The sequence below is a fragment of the Pleurodeles waltl genome, chromosome 6, assembly GCF_031143425.1.
Source record: "Pleurodeles waltl isolate 20211129_DDA chromosome 6, aPleWal1.hap1.20221129, whole genome shotgun sequence".
Lineage (NCBI taxonomy): Eukaryota > Metazoa > Chordata > Amphibia > Caudata > Salamandridae > Pleurodeles > Pleurodeles waltl.
The window spans coordinates 1,369,719,056-1,369,746,668 of NC_090445.1; the positions used below are offsets into that span (position 1 = coordinate 1,369,719,056).

General features: G+C 44.8%; 1 protein-coding gene across 11 annotated transcripts in view; it reads left to right on the plus strand.

The window, feature by feature from the left end:
- ARHGEF10L (Rho guanine nucleotide exchange factor 10 like) overlaps positions 1 to 27,613 on the plus strand; it is a 552,090-nt gene that overhangs the window by 436,239 nt on the left and 88,238 nt on the right. For all 11 annotated transcript variants that reach the window (XM_069240675.1, XM_069240678.1, XM_069240680.1 and 8 more), the window contains one exon: positions 14,961 to 15,082. In XM_069240675.1, the coding sequence (XP_069096776.1) occupies positions 14,961 to 15,082 (122 nt within the window). The remainder of the gene's footprint in view (positions 1 to 14,960; positions 15,083 to 27,613) is intronic.

Sequence of the window (27,613 nt, forward strand, 5' to 3'; positions counted from 1 at the left end):
CATTGTAACTAACAGACGCATCCTTTTAACGCCTGCTCTGAGCAGGCGTTAAAAGTGCCAGAAAAAAATGAAAACGCAATTTTTTGCCACCTTTGCATACATTATGCTGGTGCAGGCATAATGTAACATAAAGGGATACAAAGCGGCGCAACGCATGCATTGCGCCACTTTGTAAATATGGCACAGCGCTTTTGGCCTTATAATGCCACATTAACGTAAAAAATATGATGCTAATGTAGCGTTAAAATGCCGTTAGGGGCTCTTAAATATGCCCCAATATTTTATGTGGCTAGCTCAGTGGATTAGTAAAGCCAGTCTTTACCTGTGCTTTAAAACACATGAATGTATGTAAAAGGGGAGCGATGGAGAGATGAGGGGCACATTTGCTGGTGGTAGTGAGTGAAACCGAGGAGGAGGTCATGGGGTGGGGGCCACCACAATAAACTGTCGCACAGGGCGCCACCAGTCCTAAAGCTGGCCCTGCCCCCAAACACCTGCATCACAGGTTGCCACATCGGTGTACTTACTTTTGTAGATACAGATCATTTCATGCAGTGGCTTGTGTCCTAGCTGGCGTTCAAAAGTGAAGACCAACTCTACAGCTCTTTGGCATTTGACATTGAGCTGCTGTGCTGTTAAAAAGGGTGTGCCAATTTAAATTATGATCCAGAGAAATGCCTACATACTTAAATGTTTTGACCCTACAGATTTTTTGTCCCAAATAAAATGTTCTGATTTTAATATTTTTTGGTTCAGCGCTCATAGCCAACGTTTGCTGAGGTTAGTTCTAAAATCAACCCCCCTTCGCCAGAAAATTATAAAAAAGCATCTAAGGAGTTGTAATCCATTTGTTGTTCTGGAGAGTAAGATGTACAATAAAACTGGGAGGGCACTGGACTTCACCATGGGCATATCTTCCCCTGCTTTAATCTTGGATCTGTTGACCGTGTCAAAGGCAGAGGAGAGGTCCATAAACGCTAGGTGAATGGAACCTTTCCTCGCCCCGACATACTTGCTTGTGACCAGTTGAAGATTGAGGCATTGCACAACTGTGCCCACCCCGGGGCGAAACCCAAATTGGACTTAAGACAGAGCTTGATTTTCCTCCAACCAGCCCTCCAATTTAGCTGCTATAATTCTACCCAGTATTTTATGGGAGCTTTCAGGAAGGCAAATCGGGTGGTAACAGCAAGGTGAGTGTCTGTTCACTTTATTAAAAATGGGGACACCTACCACTTCCTTACCAGACAAAATCGGCTTTCCTCTAATAAAAGCTTAATAAACAATAGCAGAAATTGGTGTCCAAAGTGCAATGCTGTACTTAGAAAGATCTAAAGGGGCTCTTTCGAGTCTAGGAGCTTTCCCCACAGGACTCTGGTTAAGGAGTGATTACATCCTTTACTGAAAGGGGTTCACTAAGGTTAAAGTGCAACTCCAGGTTACTGGATACTACCTCTTCATTATCCAAAATATTCTCCGTAATACTTGGATTAAAAATAATATCATAGTGATCCACCCATATATCCACTGGAATAACAGTGTCCAGTGAGGGCTTCTCATACCCGGAGGAAAAAAGGCAGATTAACAACCTTACAGAATAGCACAGAGCCCTTTGAGTTAGAGGCTCTTTTCAACTCCTCCTACACTTCAGCCCTTAGCTCAGATCTCGAAGCAGCCAGGGTAGATTTATAATTTCTTCTAGCACTCAGAACATCACGTTTGGAGCATGGTTTGGTGAAAAGGGCTGCTTTCAACTTCTTAAAGGCTGAAGTACAGGCATGATTAAACCAGCCTATAGGTCACAGACGTTTAGGGGTTTTGTTCTGCCTCAGCCACTTGTCCCCACTGCTGCATATAATGCCGAGAGCATTGGAGATGTTCTCAGGTGGCTCCCCCTCTAGTATAAGCACTGATATAGCTTCTTTGTTTTCATTCACAAGCTTGCACAGGAAGACCTCCCTTTCCACTCTCTCCCATCTAATCCTACTGCCCTTATAGCACAAGTGAAAAGGAGCCAGACTCTCCTGATGCCCCTCCACCTCCAAAACATGAAAATCCAACATTACAGTTAGAAGGTTGTGGTCACTAATACAGGAAACAGATAATTGTAATCTAATGTTAGTTTAACTAAATCCTGGGACACCATAAGAAAAACAGTCTCGCTGCCCTTAAAAGCACTATTACATGTTGGGGGTTAAAGGGGCTCCCAATGTTGTTTGTATTCTTTAGCAAATGCCAGGGATCTAATAATCATCAATCTATTCAGGGCCTCCCCAAAAGGGGTGTGCTGGAAATGTGTGAGCTCCTCCCCATCCATTATCTCCATGCTACAGGAAGAGGGATCCCTCTTTCTGCACAGCCTCTTGTTGCAATCCCCCGTCTATACTATTAGTGTCTCCTTATTATAGCTACCCTGAAAACTCGCTAGTCACCGTCCAAGTCATCAATTAAAGTGCTCACACGTGAGTCAAAAATGTTGTTGTACAGATTAATCAGGACAACATCAAAACAATAAGAGATCTACAATAATAGTATCTAGTAATTAGGCCTAAAATATAATATTCAGGTAGATAGACTTAATTTAGCTGAGCACAAAATAGCTAATCCTTCCTTGGCTCTACCCGCACAAGAGGGAGTGGTGGCTCTGCACACAGCATAGAAACCATTTATACTAAAGTTCTCAAGCCCCGAGTCTCTTGCAATAGTACAATATCTTTATTGCTGATAACTGAGAGCCAATCTGGATTTAAAGTTTGGAATGAACACCAGCAATGTTCCAAGACACTACTCTCAGCCCTCTCTGCCCCCCCTCCTCGAACTGAACTATGGACCAGTATAGAGCTTTGAAGAGTCCCTTTCTGAAGGCCCAACCTGCCTGTCTTGCCCATTTGTGACCATACTATCAGGGGCCTGTACTTCTTCGCTCAAATTAGCTGAAGCAAGGGCTTCAAAAGAGTTCTGAACCTCCACGTTGTATAATGGATTCACATCCTTCAGGTGGAACTCCTTGTCTTTCCCAGATCTTAAAGAAAACACCTCTGCCCTTTAAAATTATCCTAATGGTAATACCTGAATAACACCAAGTGCTTGGTGCCAATTGCAGAAAAGCCTTAATAGGCAGTTGACTGTGATGGGTGACTGAAAAATAATAATTACACAGACCCTGCTCACTTTTTCCAGGGCCAACCCAGGGAGATCTTCAGACTATTAGAATTTTGCATGCAAAATCAAGCGACCACCCAACGCACTTCCATAGCCAATGAATAACTTTGTTTTTCAGAGCCGATTGGTCTTCTTTTGTCAAAGTCTTAGGGACTGGTACATTTTTCACACTCAGTCTTCCCAAGGCAGACCAAGATGGGATTGAGCTTGTTGATCAATAGCTTCAGGACTTTACTGCATATGGCATTCCTTATATCCAAAGATTTATCCCTGTTTTCAGTTCCTTCCCCCAACAAAATGAAAGTGGTTGATGTAAATGGCTTCTTTGAATTTAATCTACTTTCACACTTTGCAAAACAGCAGACCTTTTCGAATAACTCCCTTTCTGTGTCCACTGGTATCATTATCACAGTGGTACAAATGATTCTAACTAAGAATATTATAGCCTTATAGTATGCTGCCAAGGGCTATACGGTGTTTTAAAGGCCCTGAACCTGCGAGGGCCTATAATGTGGGACCTTTAACAACTGGTATAGACTGAAGCAAAATGGCTCTAAGGCTATTAGACTGTTCTACCCACTGAGGATGTAATGTTCTAAATTAAAAAGGAAGAAACAGAAAGACAAACTACGGAATGTTGGAGTGGAAGGCTTATACAATCCATTATAGGACCTGAGCTACTTCATTGTCTTGAATGGAGGTCCCAATATGCCAGTATTCTAATGTTGGAACCTTTATGCCCATTTTGGCACCAACAGAATATGCTAGTATTTAATGGTATTTTCACAATTTAACTCTATAACTAATTGATATGGTGCAGGAAAAGAGTTTTGATGGAACAAAGAGACACATGTATAGTTAGTCCCATGCTTAATGTCTCTATAACTCATTTTTGACTCTATCAAGTACAGTATCATATAAAGCTGTGTTGTTTCTATAGGTATTTATCTTGGGTTACTCTAATTCGATTCATGACTAGAGTTAGACTGTGATCAGTGCTGTTGGTTTGGAACTCAACCTTGTTATCTTGCTGTAATTTATAGTACCCTGGTCAATATTTGCGCCAGATTTCAGACAACATTTGCAAATCAAGGAAGGAAGTTAACTTTTCCAGGTGCACAAATACTGAAGTTTGGCCAGCTGTAATTTCTCACGCCATGGAGACCATAACGATCCTGTTGAAGATGACACCTAGGTTAGATTGTGTTGCTGGTGGTCATATATCTATAAATTTGGCCTTCAATTTCAACTGTGTCCTTTGCACAAATATAGAAAGAACACTGCAACTTGGTAAGTCTTAAGGCAGCCAAACTTCATTTGAAATGTCAACTGTGTATTCACCTTTTTCTGAAAATGGATAGGCTCCGATGATGAAACAGTCAAATCATATTTCTAAGCAAGACTATCATCGACATGGCCTGATTTCACAGATTAAAAGCCCTAGCCATAGACACGTGCTGTCACTGGGCTCAGTGAATACAAGAGCCATAGATTGTCACCAGAATCTTTTAGGTTTCCAACCACACCAAGGGAAAGCCCCAAGGTGAGGTAGGTCTTTAAAAGCATCTGAAATATTGGATATGTTAGAGAGAGTTGTCACCTTTAAGGGAATCACTGAGAAGTCTTTAAGTAGAAATGTGGTCAAGAATCCATAGCATCATGTTTGAATAGATTGCTGACTGAACCTTTTGACTTGTGTGTACGCTTACCCTTGCATAAGTGATTATTTTCTGTAACCTACGTCAAGGCCCTATGAATTTTCTTATTTTTGTATATTCTTTCACATGGATCCAAGAGTTCTGAGATTTAGACATTTTGGAGAGTTACTCTATATGTAAACATATAACTGAGCAGGTCTATATGTGACATATATATTTGTGACAGGCGAGAAAATTTTAATTTCTTTATGGTCAAACTTGCAGAATTTTCAGATGTGATTTAACAGAAAAAACCTGATCCACAGGGAGACATTTTGCAGTACTATCACTAAGGTATACTCTGATTCCAGCGGGGTAGGCGCTCCCAGTTCTGGAGTGTATCTAGGCATTGACTCAGCAGCTGTGGCTAAGTCACTCAGGTTTGAACAGGCTTACACGGTAAAGCAAGTAAAAAACCATGGCCAAGCAGTGCAAAATCAGCCGATAGATGGATCCGATACAGAGTTAGAAAAGGAAGAGTGGCCTATTTGTGGTGCTTTTTGCATTATCCGTCTTGGACATGGGTAGAGTCAGAAATCTATAGGAGAGGCTCGGCCTGGATAGGTTGAGCACTTGCTGTAGTGACAAGTGCGGGCCTGCATTTATTCACTGGGATAGAAGTGTCCTACAAGTATCAAAGATAACAACTGGGGGCTTAGTGGACAACAGGCTGTAGCTGGGAGCTCCTTAGTTTGAACAGAGTCTGTAATCCCTTCTGGATTTTCAGCACAGCAGATCTGTTGTTCAATCGAAAATGCATTACTTCCCTTATTTCATGGAGGTGGAATCATTCATATTCCACTTTCAGTGACTGCAGAGAAGTATGGCATTGGAGGGTTTCATTATCCCCGAGCTTTCCATCTAGTCCGTGACAACATAGAGCATTTGCAAAAGTGAACACATTCCTCACCATTCAGCCCTTCCATTACATAACAGGTGGGTTCTGTGGTGGTCGGTGCCACATGAATTCTCAGATATTAGTAGTCTATATGGAACAATGAGAAAAGATTATCCAATCAGAAAGCTTAGAATTAGGCGTGTGTGAAATTTCTGAAATTTGCTACTGCGTAATTATGCATAATTTTAGTAAAATGATGCAAAATTACACTTAAGTACACAAAATGTATCAGTTTTTGATACAAGAATGCATTTAAAAAAATGCAAAAAAGCACTGTTGATGGTTGCTGCTTGCATTCTGGTGATCCCAAGAATTCTCAGTAGATGAGTTCATAGTAAATTTTTATGTCAAACGTTGCATGATTATGTGAAGCGCTGTTATTTTGGGAATTTTGTTTAACAAGTGTAATAGAAATTCCCCAAATTATGCTAATTGCGCTAGGATAATTTAATTTGTTTTCAGGCCTACTATAATGCTGGCCCTTTCGTGTTTTAAGGGTCGAGCCCAAAGCGCCATGTCCCTGGTGTAATCTCTCTATGGGCTTTTAACCACGCCTTTGTCAAGCCCATCAGTTTGGTTGGTTCGTGGGCTTGCCTTTTAAAATTAGCTTGATTTAATTAGTGAAAGACATGCATACGTCATGCCTTTCCTGGTGTTTAGCCCGCCTCGAACGGACCGGCCAACTACTGAAAATGGCCGGTGCGAGGTTCCAAGTTTTCTGTATGGTTTCTGCACTACTTTTTCTCTTTATTTCGTAAGCAGCGCAATCTCGCCGGGCAGTAGTAGAGCTCTTTGCATGACGTCTACCCTGTTACATGGATATTTGCACTTTTGCCGGTTACATGGATAATTGCACTTTTGCCGATACGATTCACTGCGAGAGAACTTCTGTTTCCTTTTGTGTGTTTGCTTTGCTCTCATGGCGGCCGTCGGCTCGCGTATGTGAAACTGTTTTACTTTTCAGTACACGAGACCCATTGCATTGCAAATGCTTGTTTTTCTTGTACTCTAGATCTAAGAGCAGGGACATAAACCAGAACAAGAGGGTGGGTTGTCTATATAACAAGTTTGGCGCGATTGAGAAGTTAAATGCTAATGACGTTATTGCCCAGATGCAACTGAGTATAAACTCATGGTTCCACTCCCTGTGCAATTTGCTGGTTGCACAAAGATCAGAATTCAACGTTTAACCAAGCCACTTACCCGAAATCGAAGAGGCCCCCATAAGCTTAAGTGATCCATCTTGTTTGTGTTTTGAATGCCTCACTCTCTGCAATGTAAATTTCTGTCACAGGCACAAAATCAAGTGTTTGAGTTCTGAAAATCTGTCATCACTGTCTGGTTTCCTTTAGAGCTACATTCAATGTAGTAGAATTACATTTTGCCATTGGTTAGTTCGCTTTACTCTGAAATGTGCATGTTGCCTGTATTTCAGTGGGCTTTGAACTGTGACTTATAGGTAACAAATGTAAGAAACCAGGGATCCTAGCAGTAGTGAACTGAAGTATTCCTTGGGTGCCTATTGTTGGAGGTGGCTTGGTTGGGTTGCCTAAAGCGTAAGCTCAGCCAGGCAGAACGTGCTACTCATGTCCAGGGTGGTCAAGTTCCTGCTAGATAACATGTGCTCACCCTTGGGGAGCTTGACATGGAGCAGTCAGGTTTATACCAGCAGCAATGTGTAAAGCAGCAACACAGCACGTCCCCACAACACCCTAGCTAAACAACCCTCAAAAAGAGACTTCAAGGGGTTCTATGTATAGAAAAATTGTATTCAACAGACACACACACAATATTAACACAGCTCAATTACAATGTGATCTCAGTGTAAACGTCAAAGAACACACTACACACAACAATATGCAATGTACGTTTGGGCATGAGTTTCAATGACCCACGCAACGCACAATAAAAAGCCTCACTGCATTAAACATTGATCACTGTATATACATTTGAGGAAACTATTTATTCCCTCCTGCACTGCCAAAAGGTGCCCACCCAATCTAGGGTGTGCCCCGGACTGACAGTAGCAGCACAATGAATCTCTCAGTAAGCCACATTCCCACCTGGACCCACGGCCTCAACTGCATTAGTAAAATGTGATATCAACCTTATGAACTCCCTGGCAGAGCACAAGTACCCAGCAACACCACAGTGATGCCCCAGCACTCACTTGTTTGTGCTCAGACTCACTCCATCACATCCACCCTGCACCTAGACACAGGGCCCAGATATCATTTGTCGCTGGTATGCACGCATACACTCTCATATGGACTCACTTCTGGCACCTTAATGTGATGCCCTGATAACTGGCAAGTGGATGCTCATAGGCTTGCACACCCAATGGATCCCAACCGGCCCTCCACCTGCCAACCAGTCTCCATTTAACCTTGCCCCACCACAACACCAAAGATTACAGTAACATTCCCCTGGGCACCCATCTGCTCACCACTAAGTCACAACTCCCCAGGCATCGGGGTCGTGGTGGGGCACCAGAAGGATAACAGCCAATAAAGAATAAGGGGGAGACTGTCAGGCTTCCAATAAGAGAGTCACTCAGAGGTCTGCAAAACACAAGGGGATGAGCACCAGGGCAAGCGTTAGACTTGGAGGCTCCCAGTTACAAATAGTAACCAAGTTCAGCACCTCCGGAATGGAGAGGCGGCGTAGGGGCATGTTGACTCGACCAGCCCTCAACACTTCAGGTTGCAAACAACAAGTTACCAGGTCACTGTCTCTGAATTGAAGACACCCTGTTTGGTGCCCATGAATTTCCGGTGGCCCCAGACAGCTATGATTACCACATAGAAAGTGCTTAGTGCCATACCCCCGATGACTGTGGGGTTCTGGTCGGCACCAGGTTTCTTCATCCAGCTCCTAGTGTTGCACCCCCCTTGACAGGAGGCACTAGTCTGGTGCGTGATGACTTGAACCGCACCAGACCTTCCGGTTGCACTTGGGACTTGGTTTACTCTGCCCCATACGCTATGATCTTAGCAGTACGGGACTCTCTGGACGAACATACTAGACACAAGTTCTGTCCTGCAATACCAGGCCATGTAAACCACTCCTCAGGTTGTACACAATCTCCGCAGATTCCATCCTACGAACAGGCACAGCACACAGTGAGCATGCAGCCTGAGGGTCACACGAGAGAAGTACTCCCACTCAACCTCAACGAGGCCCCAGCAGGGTTGCTCAACGGTGATCTGTTCTCTTCAGAAGCTGTCTCTGGATGCAGTGGTCCCCACACACCAGTAATGCGACCAGCACATTGCTACCCTGCACCTGGTGCGCCTGGCCTCCAGGCTTAGTTTGTGGTCCACAAACACACACACCACTCCGTCCAGATGGAGTCTGGCAAGATGTATGCACAATCAGAAGGCACTACTCTCCAGATGTACCAATCATGATGTAGGTCCCTCTCATGAGGACTTTGATGTCCCTGAGACCTCCGCAGAGAACAGGGGTGAGCCAATCTGCCCTTGGAGGGCCACTTTAGGATGCCACACAGTAGCAGGCAATCAACCTCAGGCCAGTCTCTAATCTGAAAGGGTGCACGGATCCACTTCCTTGGACAGGTATCCTCCTGGGCACCCAGATTCCTCTAACAGTGCGCTGAAGCGGTCCAGCCGCACTGATCCCGCATATCCATCAGTGGTACTCTAAGTTGCAGACATTGAAAACCCCTACTTATACTAAATAAAGCCTTTGAAGTGGGGGTGGTTCGAAGGGTATTCCTCTGAACCCCCGATGTCTCCCCTAAATTTCTTCTTTGTCTGCCCTGGGGTCCTGGAATGCAGATCTTTATCTTTATGGGTGCCAGGCTCTGGCTCGGGGAGGCTAAATGTCACATCCTCTCCCCCATCTATCTCACCAGGCCCCAATGGGCAGGGATCTGTTGTTCTGGATACTCAAGTTTTCTAGCGGTCATCTGGGGAATGTACAGATGTGCACTTCCCCTGGCACCCTTGGAATGAAGCCTAATTTATGGGGTACCAGAACCAGTTCCAACACCTGGAAATGCCCACTTCCTAAAAGTGGCATCTCCTTGCCAGGGGTGACAAAGCTACCATTACCAATAGCTCAGGTTTGTCATCCTGAGTCCAATGATACCAAAGAGTATGAGGCTGCACCCCTGCAATCCCTTATTGCAACTGGACTTAATAAGCCTTGGTATCCCATATCACAGTATGGGTAGAGCAGCTGTCAGTGGCGCTGCGAACATGCATGGGTGTTGGGGCACTTACCGGGCACTTGTGCCTGAGCGAACGCACCAACCTGCCAAGGCAGGCAACACTTCAGTTACAGCTACCACCACAGTGCTCTTGCACCTCTTTCTGCCTGAGTCTTCAGGCTCTGTTCCGATCATGAATACTTGTGCATAAATATGCACGTGGTTGTCACTTTGGCCATATGAGCATCCACATAGGAACTACCCCACCCAGTCATAGACATGGACACTCGGGTTGCAGTGTCGTAGTTTGACTCTTGCTCTAGGCAAGACTGCTGATTTAAGGATAACAGAACATTTGTTTGTTGATGACTAATGCAATCCTACAACAAGTCCCAACTGTCAGTCCAACCCTCCGGGCTCACTAGCAGTACCTCACCAAAAACCCAAACAGTAAAAGGTGATTTGTGGCAGCCTGTACGCATGGACTCAAGAGTGCGATATCTCAGGGAGGTCGTGGTTAAATGGAGATTACCCTTTTCTCACATGAGCAACATGCCTCAATCAAACACAGACAATTAAAGAGATGCAGTAAAGTTTTCAATAGGTGTTAATAACAAGAATGCAATCTATGATAAATTGCATGGGCTGCAATGATGCAAGCAACAGAATGGTATAAACAAGAGTCATGAATACAAGAACCCCCACCATCTTGCAGTAACATTAAATGTAAAGCAGGTGTGGTGTAGACCCTAATATCTTAGCATGATGAACCTAATCTCTAACTTAAATTGAGCTAGGTGTGTTAAACCTAATCTGTCAGTACCATTTCGATGAGAAGAGCCCCTCAACCCTCGTTACTTTGGAAAGAGGTATCTGAATCAGACTACCTGGGGACATGAAGACTTGGCTTTGCATCAAGGCGATGTGTAGCATAGATAGTGTCAATGGCATCTGGTAGGAATCCCTCTTATTATCTTGTCTGCGTGAGGTGTATTTATACAGATCTGGTAGGCTCCCTGACGCAGGTATGTTCCCAAACAATAGATAAGAAGGCATGCTTGGGGCGACAATTATATAAACAATTCCCTGAAAAGGTGCATTATGTTGCTGGCACACGAAAGTGGAAAAGTACATAATGTGAATACCTACGTATCTCATTTATGTTTGACTCTGATAGTGACGCCTTTACAGAGTGGCACTGATAACATGAAACTAAAACATCTTCCTAACTATAGACATGGCAGCCATCTTGGAAGACTTAATTAAATAAATGTGCTAAAACAGAGCAAGCTAATTAGGTTAAAAGTCACTGGGTGACGGTGGCACAGGCCTGCAAGCCAGAAGGCTAAGCTAACTCCTGATTACCATTAAAACTAATTAGGATCCACTATAGCAGAGGCCAGCCCTCATCCATACCTGGCCCTGACTTGGTACTCAAACCTGTTCAGGTTACGGTGTCAGTTTCTAACTTGCATGAATGGCATGGGCAACTTCACCCTGCACTGGCAGAGGGAAAGTGCTCCGAGCTCCTAGGTGTTTGAATTGTATTGTGCCCAGCTGCGGTTAGGTACCTTCTGGGATACGGCGCCACATGAGGGGTCTCCAGCGCAGGTATATTTCTGGTACAGTGCGGCTGTGGTGGGCCCGTACTTTACCCGGCCCTCCAGGTCTGAGGCACACTCCGGGTCCAAATATGGCTGGTCCCACCCATGATTGCCACAGTGGTCTCCCCACTCGAGGAGCACCCACGCCTGCATCTCCACCCTGCCCACACAGGGGGCCAAGGTTTGTGACCCCTGGCCCCGTATGAGGAAACCTGCGTCCCACCTTGGGATCCAGACAGCACCCTTTGGTTAGGGGTCCCACCTTAATCCCCCTGTGGCAGTCCACCACTACCTGGGTACATCCTTCAGGAGGTGCCTGTCCAGCTCCACGCTGACCACCAGCTCCTCAATTGGGGTGTCCCGGGATGGTGTAGAACCCACTCAGGTCTAGCCCCCTCCCAGGATTCCTATCCTGAGCGCAGGTGCCCGCATGCCCTGCAGGCTTACTCAGTCAGACCTCGTACATGGCCAACAAAGTTGCCAACGGGGGCAGCACATGCACCAGAAATCCCCTTGGCAACCAGGACGGCACGCTCCCGCCTCAGGTATTAAGTACACCTATCAATCAGGTAGGTGATCCAGCCTCGCCCCCACCCCCTTACCCTATCTTCGGTAGGACGGGGAGCTCACTTCCCTGCTGCTAGACAATGGTCCTACGGTTCGGTACAGGCAGACAGCATAGGCTGGGAGAAAAAAGCGAAATATTTCAGGATTTCTTCCTAAAGAGAGCCATGTCCAACACTTATGTTCTAGGACTTCAGACCGACCTTTGTAAGACCCCTGTTTAATGTCTTTACTTCTACTACTTTACTTTTCCATCCCTTTTCTCCCTTCTACATTTACTTGTCCACCTATCTGAAACAACAAAATTACCCTTATGACCCCTTTACTAGACCATACCATCACTTTGTTCCCATTCTTAGTATTAAATGTCAAAATAATATTAATTCTAACATAATTACTTTAAAATTCCCAATGTTAGTCTGTACCCACTCAATAAATTACATTTTTGTATTCAATTACAATTATATAATACCTTATTATAATGGCAAATATAACCTCAACTATAGTTTTATACAAATATAAATTATTTTATGCAAAATGAATCATATTTCTATTCCTACTTCATCTAATTAGTCTTGTACAAATATTAATTTTATCCTTAACTCATTTAAATAAAATGAAATTAACATGTTGTCGAATTCTTCAACTAGACCTATTAAAATACAATTTAAATAACTATCATGTTTATTCTAACTCTAATGCTTAACCTAACCTTATGCTGTCTTCAACACATTTCATTGTATTTCATTTGCATTCAGTTATTGAAAAAAAACATTAACCCTAACTGTAAATGTTAATGATGTGTGTTCGAATTCACATAAATAAACTAATTTATTCAGTAATACTCACCTTACCCCTAAATTAAGCAAAATACATAAATATACATTCATCATTTAAAAATGTCTTAGTACTAATACCAAGTTATACTTACAATATAGGTAATTTTCTTGTTACTTTGATGGTAACTTATTAACTACAGACAAAGTGAAGGAGCTGTAAAAGTAAATTAGGGATGGTCAGGGGAAGTTAAGGGAAAGAATTAAACGTGAGGCAGACACACCGCACAACAGCACAAATACCAGTGACACTCTACCAAATAACAACGTGACTCTGTACTAAAGGTGTCTTATATGTATATTTCCTGCAGGCTATTAAATTCTGAGAGTCGCATTAATTACTGCAAAGCTGGTGCACTTAGCGACCAGTGAATAACAAACATATGTGATCATCAACAATTGGAAAAAAAACTATATTCATCTCAGTCAGAATAAATAGGTCAAAACTGCTATGCTACATGCTCGCACTGTAAACTCTGGGTGGGAGAGTTCTGGGGCATCACTATGGAAGTAACACCCACTTTTCCACTCCTGCAAAATGTTGGTTTTGCAGAAGGGGCTGCAGATTTTTGTGCTCCCTCATACTGCGGAGCCACTGAGTTGATGCAAAGTTATCACCAGTGCAATGTAAATTTGGTGTTGTCCACATACATCAGCACAGGTTTGTGATCCCACTCAAATGAGGGAATGTCTTTGCCTACATGCCAGCACCTTGTAGCAGATGGTGAAGCATTAGCGGAGGCTGAAGAAGAATGTATGATGGTGCACCTGCAGCACTACTGAGAGCCCTCTTTGAAAGAGGCTTCAGAATGGCCCAGGTATGCCATCTAACGTGGGGTGCAAACACAGACTGCATCCATTTCCAAATGGGGCAAGGGTGCTCCTACAGAGAGCTTGACAGTATGGTTAAAGCTGCTTTGACAGTAGTTGTGGAGGATTATTCATCTCCAAAATATCTTTGGATAGTGTGCATCTTAAATATCCATGATTATAATGACAACTCTATCCTTTTTTAGATGAAGGTCCCGCCAAAGCTTGAACAGGGAGCGCCAGGTGAATCCCTGCTTTGTGCTACTTCCTATTAGGATCCCAGAGTCAGAATGGTTTACTGAGTCATGAGTTGACTAATTCTCTTTGTGTGTCAAGGATCAGCCACTCGGCCATTAGATTACTTGTGGCAAAGATGATGATTTAATCTGTGGTCCCTTACTTAATTTCGTGGATCATCCTGTGTACATTACGTCCTGTTGGAGATCTGTAGGAAAAAATGCGATATGGAATCAGATATGGAACTAATCATTGATGGTATTCCTATTGGTTAAACAGTCTTTTGGGTGTTTATCTGAATAATTGTGTCTGCTGTTGGGTCTTCCTTTGGTTAAATAAATGCAATGTATGGTCACCCTGTGATTGGTTGTGTGCACCTTTGGTCTGTTGTGAGATTAGCTGCAAGGGCCATGAGTTCATTCTTTGATTGGCTGAATGTCCAGAGGGATTTTGGTTGGTTTTGTATGTTTAAAATCGTCTCTCCTGCTTGGCAGCATTTGTTTAGTACGGATCTGTAATTAACTGGCTGTACTGCGCATCTCTATGGTTTAGTGTTAAATTACGCATGGTTCTGTGTAAGTGAGGTTATCTTTACTTCCATCTCTTTGGTTCAATGTATAATGCACTGACACCATATTGGTCTTGGTGCAACTTAAATAAATAAAAACAAATAAATGGGTACATTGAAGTCTTGAATTTATGATAATATTTGTGCCCATTTTCTATATGTGTGAAGCTCATGTTTAGTCCATATGTGATCTGTAATGCCTTGGTTATAGTTACGGTGAAATAAGTTCCTTCTGACTGGTTAGGTGTGCTTTGGAACCCTTTTCTGATTGGTTGGATGTATTTGAAAGGCTATTTTTGCTTAATCTAGGTGCTCCTAGAGGATTTGTTTCTCCTTGATTGAATGCGAGTACTAAGGAGCAGGGAGGGTTATTTGTGCATATACTAATTTCTGTTTCTCTTTTTTTTCAGAGGAGGAGAACCAGCCGGGCTGGCTCTGCCCAGAGGAGGACAAAAAGACGAAGGCACCATTCTGGTGCCCTGTCCTCACTTGCCGCCTACCAGCCTTCTCTACCAATGCCCATGATCTAAAGGTAATCAAGTGCTTAGGAAGACCATTTCATTTAAGCTATTCTGATATGCAAAGACAGTAAGTCTTATTGACCAGCAAGACTAATGCCCACCAGGGCGCCAAAGTAGAACTCTCTGTTGCCCTTTAAATCTTTACTTAAAGCTGCTTTAAAATCTTTTTGTTTATCCACACTCTCCCAGCACACATACATCTTCATTTTGATGATTGTCTTATATCTAGAATACAATCATAATAGAACAAGACCCAAACTAGCTCCCTTAAAGCCCGATCTATTGGAGAATAAAACATTGTGAAGAACGCTTCTCAGATGAACTCAAACTCTAAAAGAAGCACAGTTCAGAATCAGTCACGATGATGAAAGCCTTCCGTACAATTGGGTAATTCTAGCTATTTACTGCTCACCTGGATCTAGTAGCTAAGTCACAGGCTGCCTGACACAAGTCTAATTTCTCTATAAAGTCAAAGCATACGTCCCAGTTCACTACTTCCACTCCGCCTACCAAGCCACAGCCCTTTTAACCTGGGACAGCGGCAGTCCCCTACTTGGAGGTTTTCCAGACAGTGTACTACGTTTCTGCTATGCATCATCAGCAGCCCTTGGTTTGGGACTGAGAATATATGAATGGATCAACCCGCCAACCCAGGCCCAATACAAGACCAAATCTCCTTCAGTACCTCCTGCAGCATATTCTACTCTGTTGCCTTCAACACGCCACTTTCCCAAGAGAACAGGATGAAATATCTAGTGGTGAACACACTGCATACAGCTAGGACATGACCAAGCTTGAAACAGATGAGAGCTAGCAGGAAAGAGACAGAACAGGCCTTCTTTTGCAGAGCACCAATGATCTTTAACTCTGTGCCAACACAGATTCGGCAAACACCTGTCCCGCACCCCCACTTCAGAAAAAGGTATCCATGAAGGCACATCTTATCTAGAAGTAACTAATTATTTTGCTTACCGCACATCAATGTCAATGAAGGACGCCCTCAGATTTTTAAGCAAGTGTTATTTGCTTCCCCGTTTCTGTTGTACAGCTCCCAATCGTATAATATGTTGTGCCACATACATACCTTTATAAAATATATGTACAGATCATGTGGCATGTTGTTTTTCTTGTGGCCCTCTCTTTTAAACACTTGGGAGACTCTCTGCTCCAAGGCGCTTACATTTATTAAACCTTGAAATACTCCAGACTTTGCAGCGGTCTCCCTGCATGTCCGTACATTCTCTTCCATTTTTCAGCTCTATTCATTTTAGCTTTCTCTTCCGGTAGTGCTGTGTCCTCCACTGCCTCCTGTACTCGGGTACCTTCCTCTCCAGACACAGGGTAACGATGCCCCAGCTTGACAGTGCTGTGGGGCTGAGCCAACAATGCTGGGTGGGGGGGGGGCTTCCTGATTTACTGACTGCTATGCTGAAATATGACAGTGGTACACTTTGACAAAAAACTGCTTTGTATTAACAATGGCCACAACAAAACAAATTTGAGGTTCAGTTAATCAATATTGTAGCCTTGAAATTCACAAAACTTTATATTTTGAAATCACGACTGTTCCCTCTGTGATGTCCCAAGGCCTTTTTAATCACATTCATCTGAGCCTGGACAGAAAACCAATGAAATGCTAAATAGTGAAATGCTAAATATTACTTCACTTTCAGAACTCTCTTCGCTGAAATGATCTTTTTACATCAGCAGCCGACTAATAGGTCATATTCTGCAGCTTTTTGGGGTTGGTCTGTCAGAGAATCTTTTTGCAAGACTTCCGAATTTTCAAAACGACTCATTCGTCCTTTCAAAGCCATGAACACCAAGTTGAAGCTATTCCCCATTATTAAGTGTTCAATGTGCTCGTTGACGTCCATGTTTCACAAATATGTTACAATTATGTGCTGTCTTGCTAGAAGTGTTCAATCACACAATCTACTCCTTCTTAAACTTTCATATTCCTCAAACGATGGGTGGAAATCCTAAACTGTGTATAGGTTTACTCCTCTCCTACATGCCAAACATACCCACTAAAATAAAGAATAAACCCAAAAAACAGTGTTGTCTGGATGTGACTACATGCTTCCTTTCTATTGTATGTTACATTTTCTAATTCTTCATAACTCAGCAAACAGGCACTTGGAAACTTTGGTTTTGACGCTTTTTTTGTGAAAATATGTATAATTCACCATATATATAGAAAGGTTTGGAGAAAACATATTATTCATCGGTTTCACAGAGAAAATCAGGATGGACCTTTTACCCCTTGTAAAAATGTAAAATACCGATCATTCACATTCCACAGTGTACTTCGGGTCTATATCCTACCATCCCAAAGGCATCTTGCATTTTATAGAAACATGAACCTGTTGCTGTCCTTTCACAGTGAAATTGAAGCGAGATCTCACACCTCATTAAGAGAAAGCCAGCTATTAACCCTCACCTGCACCAGCTTACATACGTACCGCTCTTCTACCCTTGAAAATAAGGACTATTTCTCATCCTGCGCATATTGCAATCTGAGTAGTGATTGGCAGATGAATTCAGTAGAAATCCCATATTTCGTCCTGAAAATTTGGGATCAAAGAAAATAATCACCAAGGAAGGTATCATTCAAGGAAAACTTGGTTATAAACAATACCTCAATGTGTCTGTAGCACACTCCGTGGGGAATAGATCTTTGTCAGGTAGTACCTCCCAATTGTCTCTTCGGCAATCATGTCAACTGCTTCGTAGAGATGTAAACACAGTGAGGTACCATGACTACACTAAATATCACCATCAGATAATACATGTTCAATGGCATCTGTCGCTGTAGATACGCATGTTTTGCAATAGCTCGCCATCTGGTGTTGGGCCGGAGTGTTACAAGTTGTTTTTCTTCGAAGAAGTCTTTCGAGTCACGGGACCGAGTGACTCCTCCTTTTGTCTCCATTGCGCATGGGCGTCGACTCCATCTTCGATTGTTTTTTTTCCGCCATCGGGTTCGGACGTGTTCCTGTCGCTCCGAGTTTCGGAACGGAAAGATAGCTAATTTCGGAAGATTTTCGTCGGTATTGTTGCGTTCGGGAACGGCGTAGTTAGATTCAACACCTCATCGAAGATCGAAGAGCTCCGGTGCCCTTCGGGGTAGTTTTTCGATCCCCAGTCGGGGCCTGGTCGGCCCGACCGCGTGCTGAAGAACGCCGATGGAACGGACCCCGTTCCGTTTCTGCCCCAAATGCCACAACAAATACCCCTATACAGACCAACACTTGGTCTGTAACCTGTGCCTGTCACCTGAGCACAGTGAAGACACCCGCGAGGCCTGTCGTGCGTTCCGGTCCCGAAAAACACTCCGAGACCGTCGAGCCAGAAGACTTCAGATGGCGTCCGCGCCGACAGCCCACCGAGAGTTCGAGGAACAAGAAGAGGAAGGTACCTTCTCGATCCAAGACTCAGACTCCGAAGGATTCGACGATACACAAACCGTGAGTAAGATGTCGAAAACCACTCAGAGGAAGATTTACAAGGCCCAGGGGACGCCACTGCCACCAGGCCATGGCTCCACCCATAAATTCGGTGACCGACCGTCGGCACCGAAAAAGGCCCAAACAGTGCCGAGATCGTCCGACTCCGGTCGAGACACCGGCACGCAGCCTTCTCGGGACCGAGAAAGTGCTGGAGACAAGCATCGACACCGAGATGCCGGTGTAGACACGGCTCGGCGCCGAGACAGCGGCCCCGAAGAAGATCGGCGCCGACAGGTTTCGGCCCCGAAAATGAAAAAAGTCACCTCGGAGCCGAAAAAGGACGCAGACAGGGTTTCGGTCCCGAAACAAACTGCAACCGACCCAGCTTCAGGCTCTTATACAGAAGAGCACTCGCTAACCTCCCAAATGCAAAAGCATAGGTTTGAGGAAGAGCTACAATCAACTGATGTGGACCATACGCAAAAGCGTATTTTCATACAGCAGGGGACAGGAAAAATAAGCACCCTTCCCCCTATTAGAAGAAAGAGAAGGTTGGAGTTCCAAACTGAACAGACACCACAACCAAAAGTGGTGAAAAGAGTTACCCCACCACCCTCTCCTCCGCCCGTGATTAACGTCTCACCAGCACAAACTCCATCACACTCCCCAGCTCACACCACCATGAGCCAGGGTGACCAAGATCAAGACGCATGGGACCTATACGACGCCCCAGTGTCAGATAACAGTCCGGAGGCATACCCTACGAAGCCATCTCCACCAGAGGACAGCACCGCGTATTCTCAAGTGGTGGCTAGAGCAGCACAATTTCACAATGTAAGCCTCCACTCAGAACAGGTCGAGGATGATTTTTTATTCAACACACTCTCCTCCACCCACAGCTCATACCAAAGCCTGCCTATGCTCCCTGGTATGCTCCGGCACGCAAAAGAAATCTTTAAGGAGCCGGTCAAAAGTAGGGCAATCACACCAAGGGTGGAAAAAAAGTATAAGGCGCCTCCTACAGACCCGGTTTTCATCACTACACAGCTGCCACCAGACTCTGTCGTTGTAGGAGCAGCTAGGAAAAGGGCCAACTCCCACACATCTGGAGATGCACCACCCCCAGATAAAGAAAACCGCAAGTTCGATGCAGCTGGTAAGAGAGTCGCAGCACAAGCTGCAAACCAGTGGCGCATCGCGAACTCCCAGGCACTACTTGCGCGCTATGACAGAGCCCATTGGGATGAGATGCAACATCTCATTGAACATCTGCCCAAGGACTTACAAAATAGGGCAAAACAAGTGGTTGAGGAGGGACAGACCATTTCCAACAACCAGATCCGCTCCTCCATGGACGCTGCAGATACAGCTGCACGGACAATTAATACATCTGTAACTATCAGAAGGCATGCATGGCTCCGAACGTCTGGATTTAAACCAGAGATTCAACAAGCAGTTCTCAATATGCCTTTTAACGAAAAAGAACTGTTCGGTCCAGAAGTGGACACAGCGATTGAGAAACTCAAAAAAGACACGGACACTGCCAAAGCCATGGGCACACTCTACTCCCCGCAGAGCAGAGGGAATTACAGCACATTCCGTAAAACACCCTTTAGAGGGGGGTTTCGGGGTCAGAGCACACAAGCCAGCACCTCACAAGCAACACCGTCCAGTTACCAGGGACAGTATAGAGGAGGTTTTCGGGGACAATATAGAGGAGGGCAATTCCCTAGGAATAGAGGAAGATTTCAGAGCCCCAAAACCCCTACTACTAAACAGTGACTCACATGTCACTCACCCCCTCCACACAACACCAGTGGGGGGAAGAATAAGTCATTATTACAAAGCATGGGAGGAAATCACTGTAGGAGGCTGGACTGGCTTGTAGTGAGTACCAAGGGGTACTTGCACCTTGCACCAGGCCCAGTTATCCCTTATTAGTGTATAGGGTGTCTAGCAGCTTAGGCTGATAGATAATGGTAGCTTAGCAGAGCAGCTTAGGCTGAACTAGGAGACGTGTGAAGCTACTACAGTACCACTTAGTGTCATATGCACAATATCATAAGAAAACACAATACACAGTTATACTAAAAATAAAGGTACTTTATTTTTATGACAATATGCCAAAGTATCTTAGAGTGTACCCTCAGTGAGAGGATAGGAAATATACACAAGATATATATATACACAATAGCAAAAATATGCAGTATAGTCTTAGAAAACAGTGCAAACAATGTATAGTTACAATAGGATGCAATGGGGAAACATAGGGATAGGGGCAACACAAACCATATACTCCAAAAGTGGAATGCGAACCACGAATGGACCCCAAACCTATGTGACCTTGTAGAGGGTCGCTGGGACTATTAGAAAATAGTGAGAGTTAGAAAAATAACCCTTCCCAAGACCCTGAAAAGTGAGTGCAAAGTGCACTAAAGTTCCCCTAAGGACAAAGTAGTCGTGTTAGAGGAATGATGCAGGAAAGACACAAACCAGCAATGTAACAACTGTGGATTTCCAATCTAGGGTACCTGTGGAACAAGGGGACCAAGTCCAAAAGTCACAAGCAAGTCGGAGATGGGCAGATGCCCAGGAAATGCCAGCTGCGGGTGCAAAGAAGCTTCGACTGGACAGAAGAAGCTGAGGTTTCTGCAGGAACGAAAAGGGCTAGAGACTTCCCCTTTGGTGAACGGATCCCTCTCGCCTTGGAGAGTCGTGCAGAAGTGTTTTCCCGCTGAAAGGACGCTAACAAGCCTTGCTAGCTGCAAATCGTGCGGTTAGCGTTTTTGGACGCTGCTGGGGCCCAGGAGCGACCAGGAGGTCGCAAATTGGACCTGAAGAGAGAGGGGACGTCGAGCAAGACAAAGAGCCCTCACTGAAGCAGGTAGCACCCGGAGAAGTGCCAGAAACAGGCACTACGAGGATGCGTGAAACGGTGCTCGCCGAAGTTGCACAAAGGAGTCCCACGTCGCCGGAGACCAACTTAGAAAGTCGTGCAATGCAGGTTAGAGTGCCGTGGACCCAGGCTTGGCTGTGCACAAAGGATTTCCGCCGGAAGTGCACAGGGGCCGGAGTAGCTGCAAAGTCGCGGTTCCCAGCAATGCAGCCCAGCGAGGTGAGGCAAGGACTTACCTCCACCAAACTTGGACTGAAGAGTCACTGGACTGTGGGGGTCACTTGGACAGAGTCGCTGGATTCGAGGGACCTCGCTCGTCGTGCTGAGAGGAGACCCAAGGGACCGGTAATGCAGCTTTTTGGTGCCTGCGGTTGCAGGGGGAAGATTCCGTCGACCCACGGGAGATTTCTTCGGAGCTTCTGGTGCAGAGAGGAGGCAGACTACCCCCACAGCATGCACAAGCAGGAAAACAGTTGAGAAGGCGGCAGGATCAGCGTTACAGAGTTGCAGTAGTCGTCTTTGCTACTATGTTGCAGGTTTGCAGGCTTCCAGCGCGGTCAGCAGTCGTTTCCTTATCAGAAGGTGAAGAGAGAGATGCAGAGGAACTCGGATGAGCTCTTGCATTCGTTATCTGAAGTTTCCCCAGAGACAGAGACCCTAAATAGCCAGAAAAGAGGGTTTGGCTACCTAGGAGAGAGGATAGGCTACTAACACCTGAAGGAGCCTATCAGCAGGAGTCTCTGACGTCACCTGGTGGCACTGGCCACTCAGAGCAGTCCAGTGTGCCAGCAGCACCTCTGTTTCCAAGATGGCAGAGGTCTGGAGCACACTGAAGGAGCTCTGGACACCTCCCAGGGGAGGTGCAGGTCAGGGGAGTGGTCACTCCCCTTTCCTTTGTCCAGTTTCGCGCCAGAGCAGGGGCTAAGGGGTCCCTGAACCGGTGTAGACTGGCTTATGCAGAATTGGGCACATCTGTGCCCAAGAAAGCATTTCCAGAGGCTGGGGGAGGCTACTCCTCCCCTGCCTTCACACCATTTTCCAAAGGGAGAGGGTGTCACACCCTCTCTCAGAGGAAGTTCTTTGTTCTGCCATCCTGGGTCAGGCCTGGCTGGACCCCAGGAGGGCAGCTGCCTGTCTGAGGGGTTGGCAGCAGCAGCAGCTGCATTGAAACCCCAGGAAGGGCAGTTTGGCAGTACCAGGGTCTGTGCTACAGACCACTGGGATCATGGGATCGTGCCAACTATGCCAGGATGGCATAGAGGGGGCAATTCCATGATCATAGACATGTTACATGGCCATATTCCGAGTTACCATTGTGAAGCTACATATAGGTAGTGACCTATATGTAGTGCACGCGTGTAATGGTGTCCCCGCACTCACAAAGTTCAGGGAATTGGCTCTGAACAATGTGGGGGCACCTTGGCTAGTGCCAGGGTGCCCTCACACTGAGTAACTTTGCACCTAACCTTTACCAGGTAAAGGTTAGACATATAGGTGACTTATAAGTTACTTAAGTGCAGTGTAAAATGGCTGTGAAATAACGTGGACGTTATTTCACTCAGGCTGCAGTGGCAGGCCTGTGTAAGAATTGTCAGAGTTCCCTATGGGTGGCAAAAGAAATGCTGCAGCCCATAGGAATCTCCTGGAACCCCAATACCCTGGGTACCTCAGTACCATATACTAGGGAATTATAAGGGTGTTCCAGTAAGCCAATGTAAATTGGTAAAAATGGTCACTAGCCTGTCAGTGACAATTTGGAAAGACATGAGAGAGCATAACCACTGAGGTTCTGGTTAGCAGAGCCTCAGTGAGACAGTTAGGCACCACACAGGGAACATATACATGCACACCTATGAGCACTGGGGCCCTGTGTGACAGGGTCCCAGTGACACATACATATAGGCCACAAACCTATGAGCACTGGGGTCCTGACCAGCAGGATCCCAGTGACACATAACAAACATACTGAAAACATAGTGTTTTCACTATGAGCACTGAGGCCTGGCTATCAGGATCCCAGTGAGACAGTGAAAACAGTGACAAACACCCTGACATACACTCACAAACAGGCCAAAAGTGGGGGTAACAAGGCTAGAAAGAGGCTACCTTCTCACAATCACTACAGACACTTGGGTCCTAGCAATTATCCAACATGGTTATTGCATAGAATTTCTACAATTCCCTCCAAACATACCACCAAAAGCACAAAATTTGACAAAACATCATTCCAATCTCCTGGAGATAGAAGTGCAGGCACTATTGCAAAAGAATGCAATCGAATTAGTGCCAAACACACAAATAAACACAGGAGTTTACTCACTGTACTTTCTTATACCAAAGAAGGACAAAACGCTGAGACCAATCCTAGACCTCAGAGTAGTGAACACTTTCATCAAATCAGACCACTTTCACATGGTCACACTACAAGAAGTATTACCATTGCTAAAACTACACGACTACATGGCAACTTTAGACCTCAAGGATGCTTATTTCCATATACCAATACACCCATCGCACAGGAAATACCTAAGGTTTGTATTCAAAGGAATACATTACCAATTCAAGGTACTGCCTTTCGGATTAACAACCGCACCAAGAGTCTTTACCAAATGTCTAGCGGTAGTCGCTGCACACATAAGAAGGCAGCAAATACATGTGTTCCCATATCTAGACGACTGGCTAATCAAGGCCCATTCGTTAATAGAGTGCTCAAATCACACAAATCATATCATACAAACCCTCTTCAAACTAGGGTTCACCGTCAACTTCACAAAATCCAACATTCTGCCGCGCAAGGTACAACAATACCTAGGAGCCATAATAGACACATCAAAAGGAGTAGCCACTCCAAGTCCACAAATAATTCAAAATTTCAAGACCATCATACAACGCATGTATCCAACACAAAGGATACAAGCAAAGATGGTATTACAACTCCTAGGCATGATGTCTTCATGCATAGCCATTGTCCCAAACGCAAGACTGCACATGAGGCCCTTACAACAGTGCCTAGCATCACAGTGGTCTCAAGCACAGGGTCATCTTCTAGATCTGGTGTTAATAGACCGCCAAACTTACCTCTCGCTTCTGTGGTGGAACAACATAAATTTAAACAGAGGGCGGCCTTTCCAAGACCCAGTGCCACAATACGTAATAACAACAGATGCTTCCATGACAGGGTGGGGAGCACACCTCGATCAACACAGCATACAAGGACAATGGAACGTACATCAAACAAAACTGCATATAAATCACCTAGAACTTCTAGCAGTTTTTCAAGCACTAAAAGCTTTCCAACCAATAATAGTTCACAAATACATTCTCGTCAAAACAGACAACATGACAACAATGTATTATCTAAACAAGCAAGGGGGGACGCACTCCACGCAGTTAAGCCTACTAGCACAAAAAATTTGGCGTTGGGCAATTCACAACCAAATTCGCCTAATAGCACAATTTATACCAGGGATCCAAAATCAACTCGCAGACAATCTCTCTCGAGATCACCAACAGGTCCACGAATGGGAAATTCATCCCCAAATTCTGAACACTTATTTCAAACTCTGGGGAACACCTCAGATAGACTTGTTTGCGACAAAGGAGAACGCAAAATGCCAAAACTTCGCATCCAGATACCCACACAAACAGTCCCAAGGCAATGCCCTATGGATGAACTGGTCAGGGATATTTGCTTACGCTTTTCCTCCTCTCCCTCTTCTTCCTTACCTGGTAAACAAACTCAGTCAAAACAAACTCAAACTCATATTAATGGCACCAACTTGGGCAAGGCAACCCTGGTACACAACGCTGCTAGACCTATCAGTAGTACCCTGCATCAAATTGCCCAACAGGCCAGATCTGTTGACACAACACAACCAAAAGATCAGACACCCAGATCCAGCATCGCTGAATCTAGCAATCTGGCTCCTGAAATCCTAGAATTCGGGCACTTACAACTTACCCAAGAATGTATGGAAGTCATAAAGCAAGCCAGAAGGCCATCCACCAGGCACTGCTATGCAAGTAAATGGAAGAGGTTTGTTTGCTACTGCCATATTAATCAAATACAACCATTACACACAACTCCAGAACATGTAGTGGGTTACTTGCTTCACTTACAAAAATCTAACCTGGCTTTCTCTTCCATTAAAATACACCTTGCAGCAATATCTGCATACCTGCAGACTACCTATTCAACTTCCCTATATAAGATACCAGTCATTAAAGCATTCATGGAGGGCCTTAGGAGAATTATACCACCAAGAACACCACCTGTTCCTTCATGGAACCTAAATGTTGTCCTAACTAGACTTATGGGTCCACCTTTTGAACCCATGCACTCCTGCGAAATACAGTTCCTAACCTGGAAGGTGGCATTTCTCATCGCCATAACTTCCCTAAGAAGAGTAAGCGAGATTCAGGCGTTTACAATACAGGAACCTTTTATACAACTACACAAGAATAAGGTCGTCCTAAGGACCAATCCTAAATTTTTGCCAAAGGTTATTTCACCGTTCCATCTAAATCAAACAGTGGAACTTCCAGTGTTCTTTCCACAGCCAGATACCGTAGCTGAAAGGGCACTACATACATTAGATGTCAAAAGAGCATTGATGTATTACATTGACAGAACAAAGAACATCAGGAAGACTAAACAACTATTTATTGCATTTCAAAAACCTCATGCAGGAAACCCAATATCAAAACAAGGTATAGCCAGATGGATAGTTAAATGCATCCAAATCTGCTACCTTAAAGCTAAACGACAACTGCCCATTACACCAAGGGCACACTCAACCAGAAAGAAAGGTGCTACCATGGCCTTTCTAGGAAACATCCCAATGCAAGAAATATGTAAGGCAGCCACATGGTCTACGCCTCACACATTCACCAAGCACTACTGTGTAGACGTGTTATCCGCACAACAAGCCACGGTAGGTCAAGCCGTATTAAGAACATTATTTCAGACTACTTCCACTCCTAAAGGCTGATCCACCGCTTTTGGGGAGATAACTGCTTACTAGTCTATGCAAAACATGCGTATCTACAGCGACAGATGCCATCGAACTGAAAATGTCACTTACCCAGTGTACATCTGTTCGTGGCATCAGTCGCAGTAGATTCGCATGTGCCCACCCGCCTCCCCGGGAGCCTGTAGCAGTTTGGAAGTTACCTTCAACTATTTGTATATGTATCATCTCAACCTTAAATAGGTGCATACTTAGTCACTCCATTGCATGGGCACTATTACTACAATTCAACTCCTTCCTCACCCTCTGCGGGGAAAAACAATCGAAGATGGAGTCGACGCCCATGCGCAATGGAGACAAAAGGAGGAGTCACTCGGTCCCGTGACTCGAAAGACTTCTTCGAAGAAAAACAACTTGTAACACTCCGGCCCAACACCAGATGGCGAGCTATTGCAAAACATGCGAATCTACTGCGACTGATGCCACGAACAGATGTACACTGGGTAAGTGACATTTTCATTATTGAGCATAGGAAGAATCCTACAATTTCCTTCTAAAAAGATGTCATGCAGAGCTTAACGGAGAACCAGGACACACTCCATAAATTCAGAAGGAACGAGCAAGCCAGCTGAAAAGAGACTGACAGGTAATCAAAACAGCAGTAACCTAAGAACAAGAAGAAGGGGAACTCTGGGAGAGACCTAACAGAAGGAGAAAACCAAACAAGCATTTGCAATGAAATGGGTCTCGCGTTTGCTCGAGTTAGAGCTATTTGTGTTGAAAATTACTAACTGGACTTTTCTCGCCACACAAACTGAAAATGAAAAGTAAAACAGTTGACATACGCAAGCCAATTCAAAGCGCCGTTGGGTGAGTTGAGGAGACACAGAAGGAAAAATAAGTTTTCCCGCAGTCCTAGTTATTGGCAAAAGTGCAATTATCCATTTAACAGGGCCCATGGCCAAGGAGGTAACAACACTGCCCTAGGGAGGGACAAACGTAAAGCAGTTACCATTGAAAAGAAAGGATTTTTTGAAGGCAAGTCCACAAACGAGTGAAAGTGATGGGTGTGAGGTGGGCATGGTTAAAAGCCCAGATACACACCAACACGTCAGAAAAGCAGCGCTGACGCGCTGCTATGCTCAACCTAAATATGCCCAGGGCTGAAAGCACTCGGGATAAACTAGGACATCCTTGGGCACCATGATACTCCACAAGTTGTTA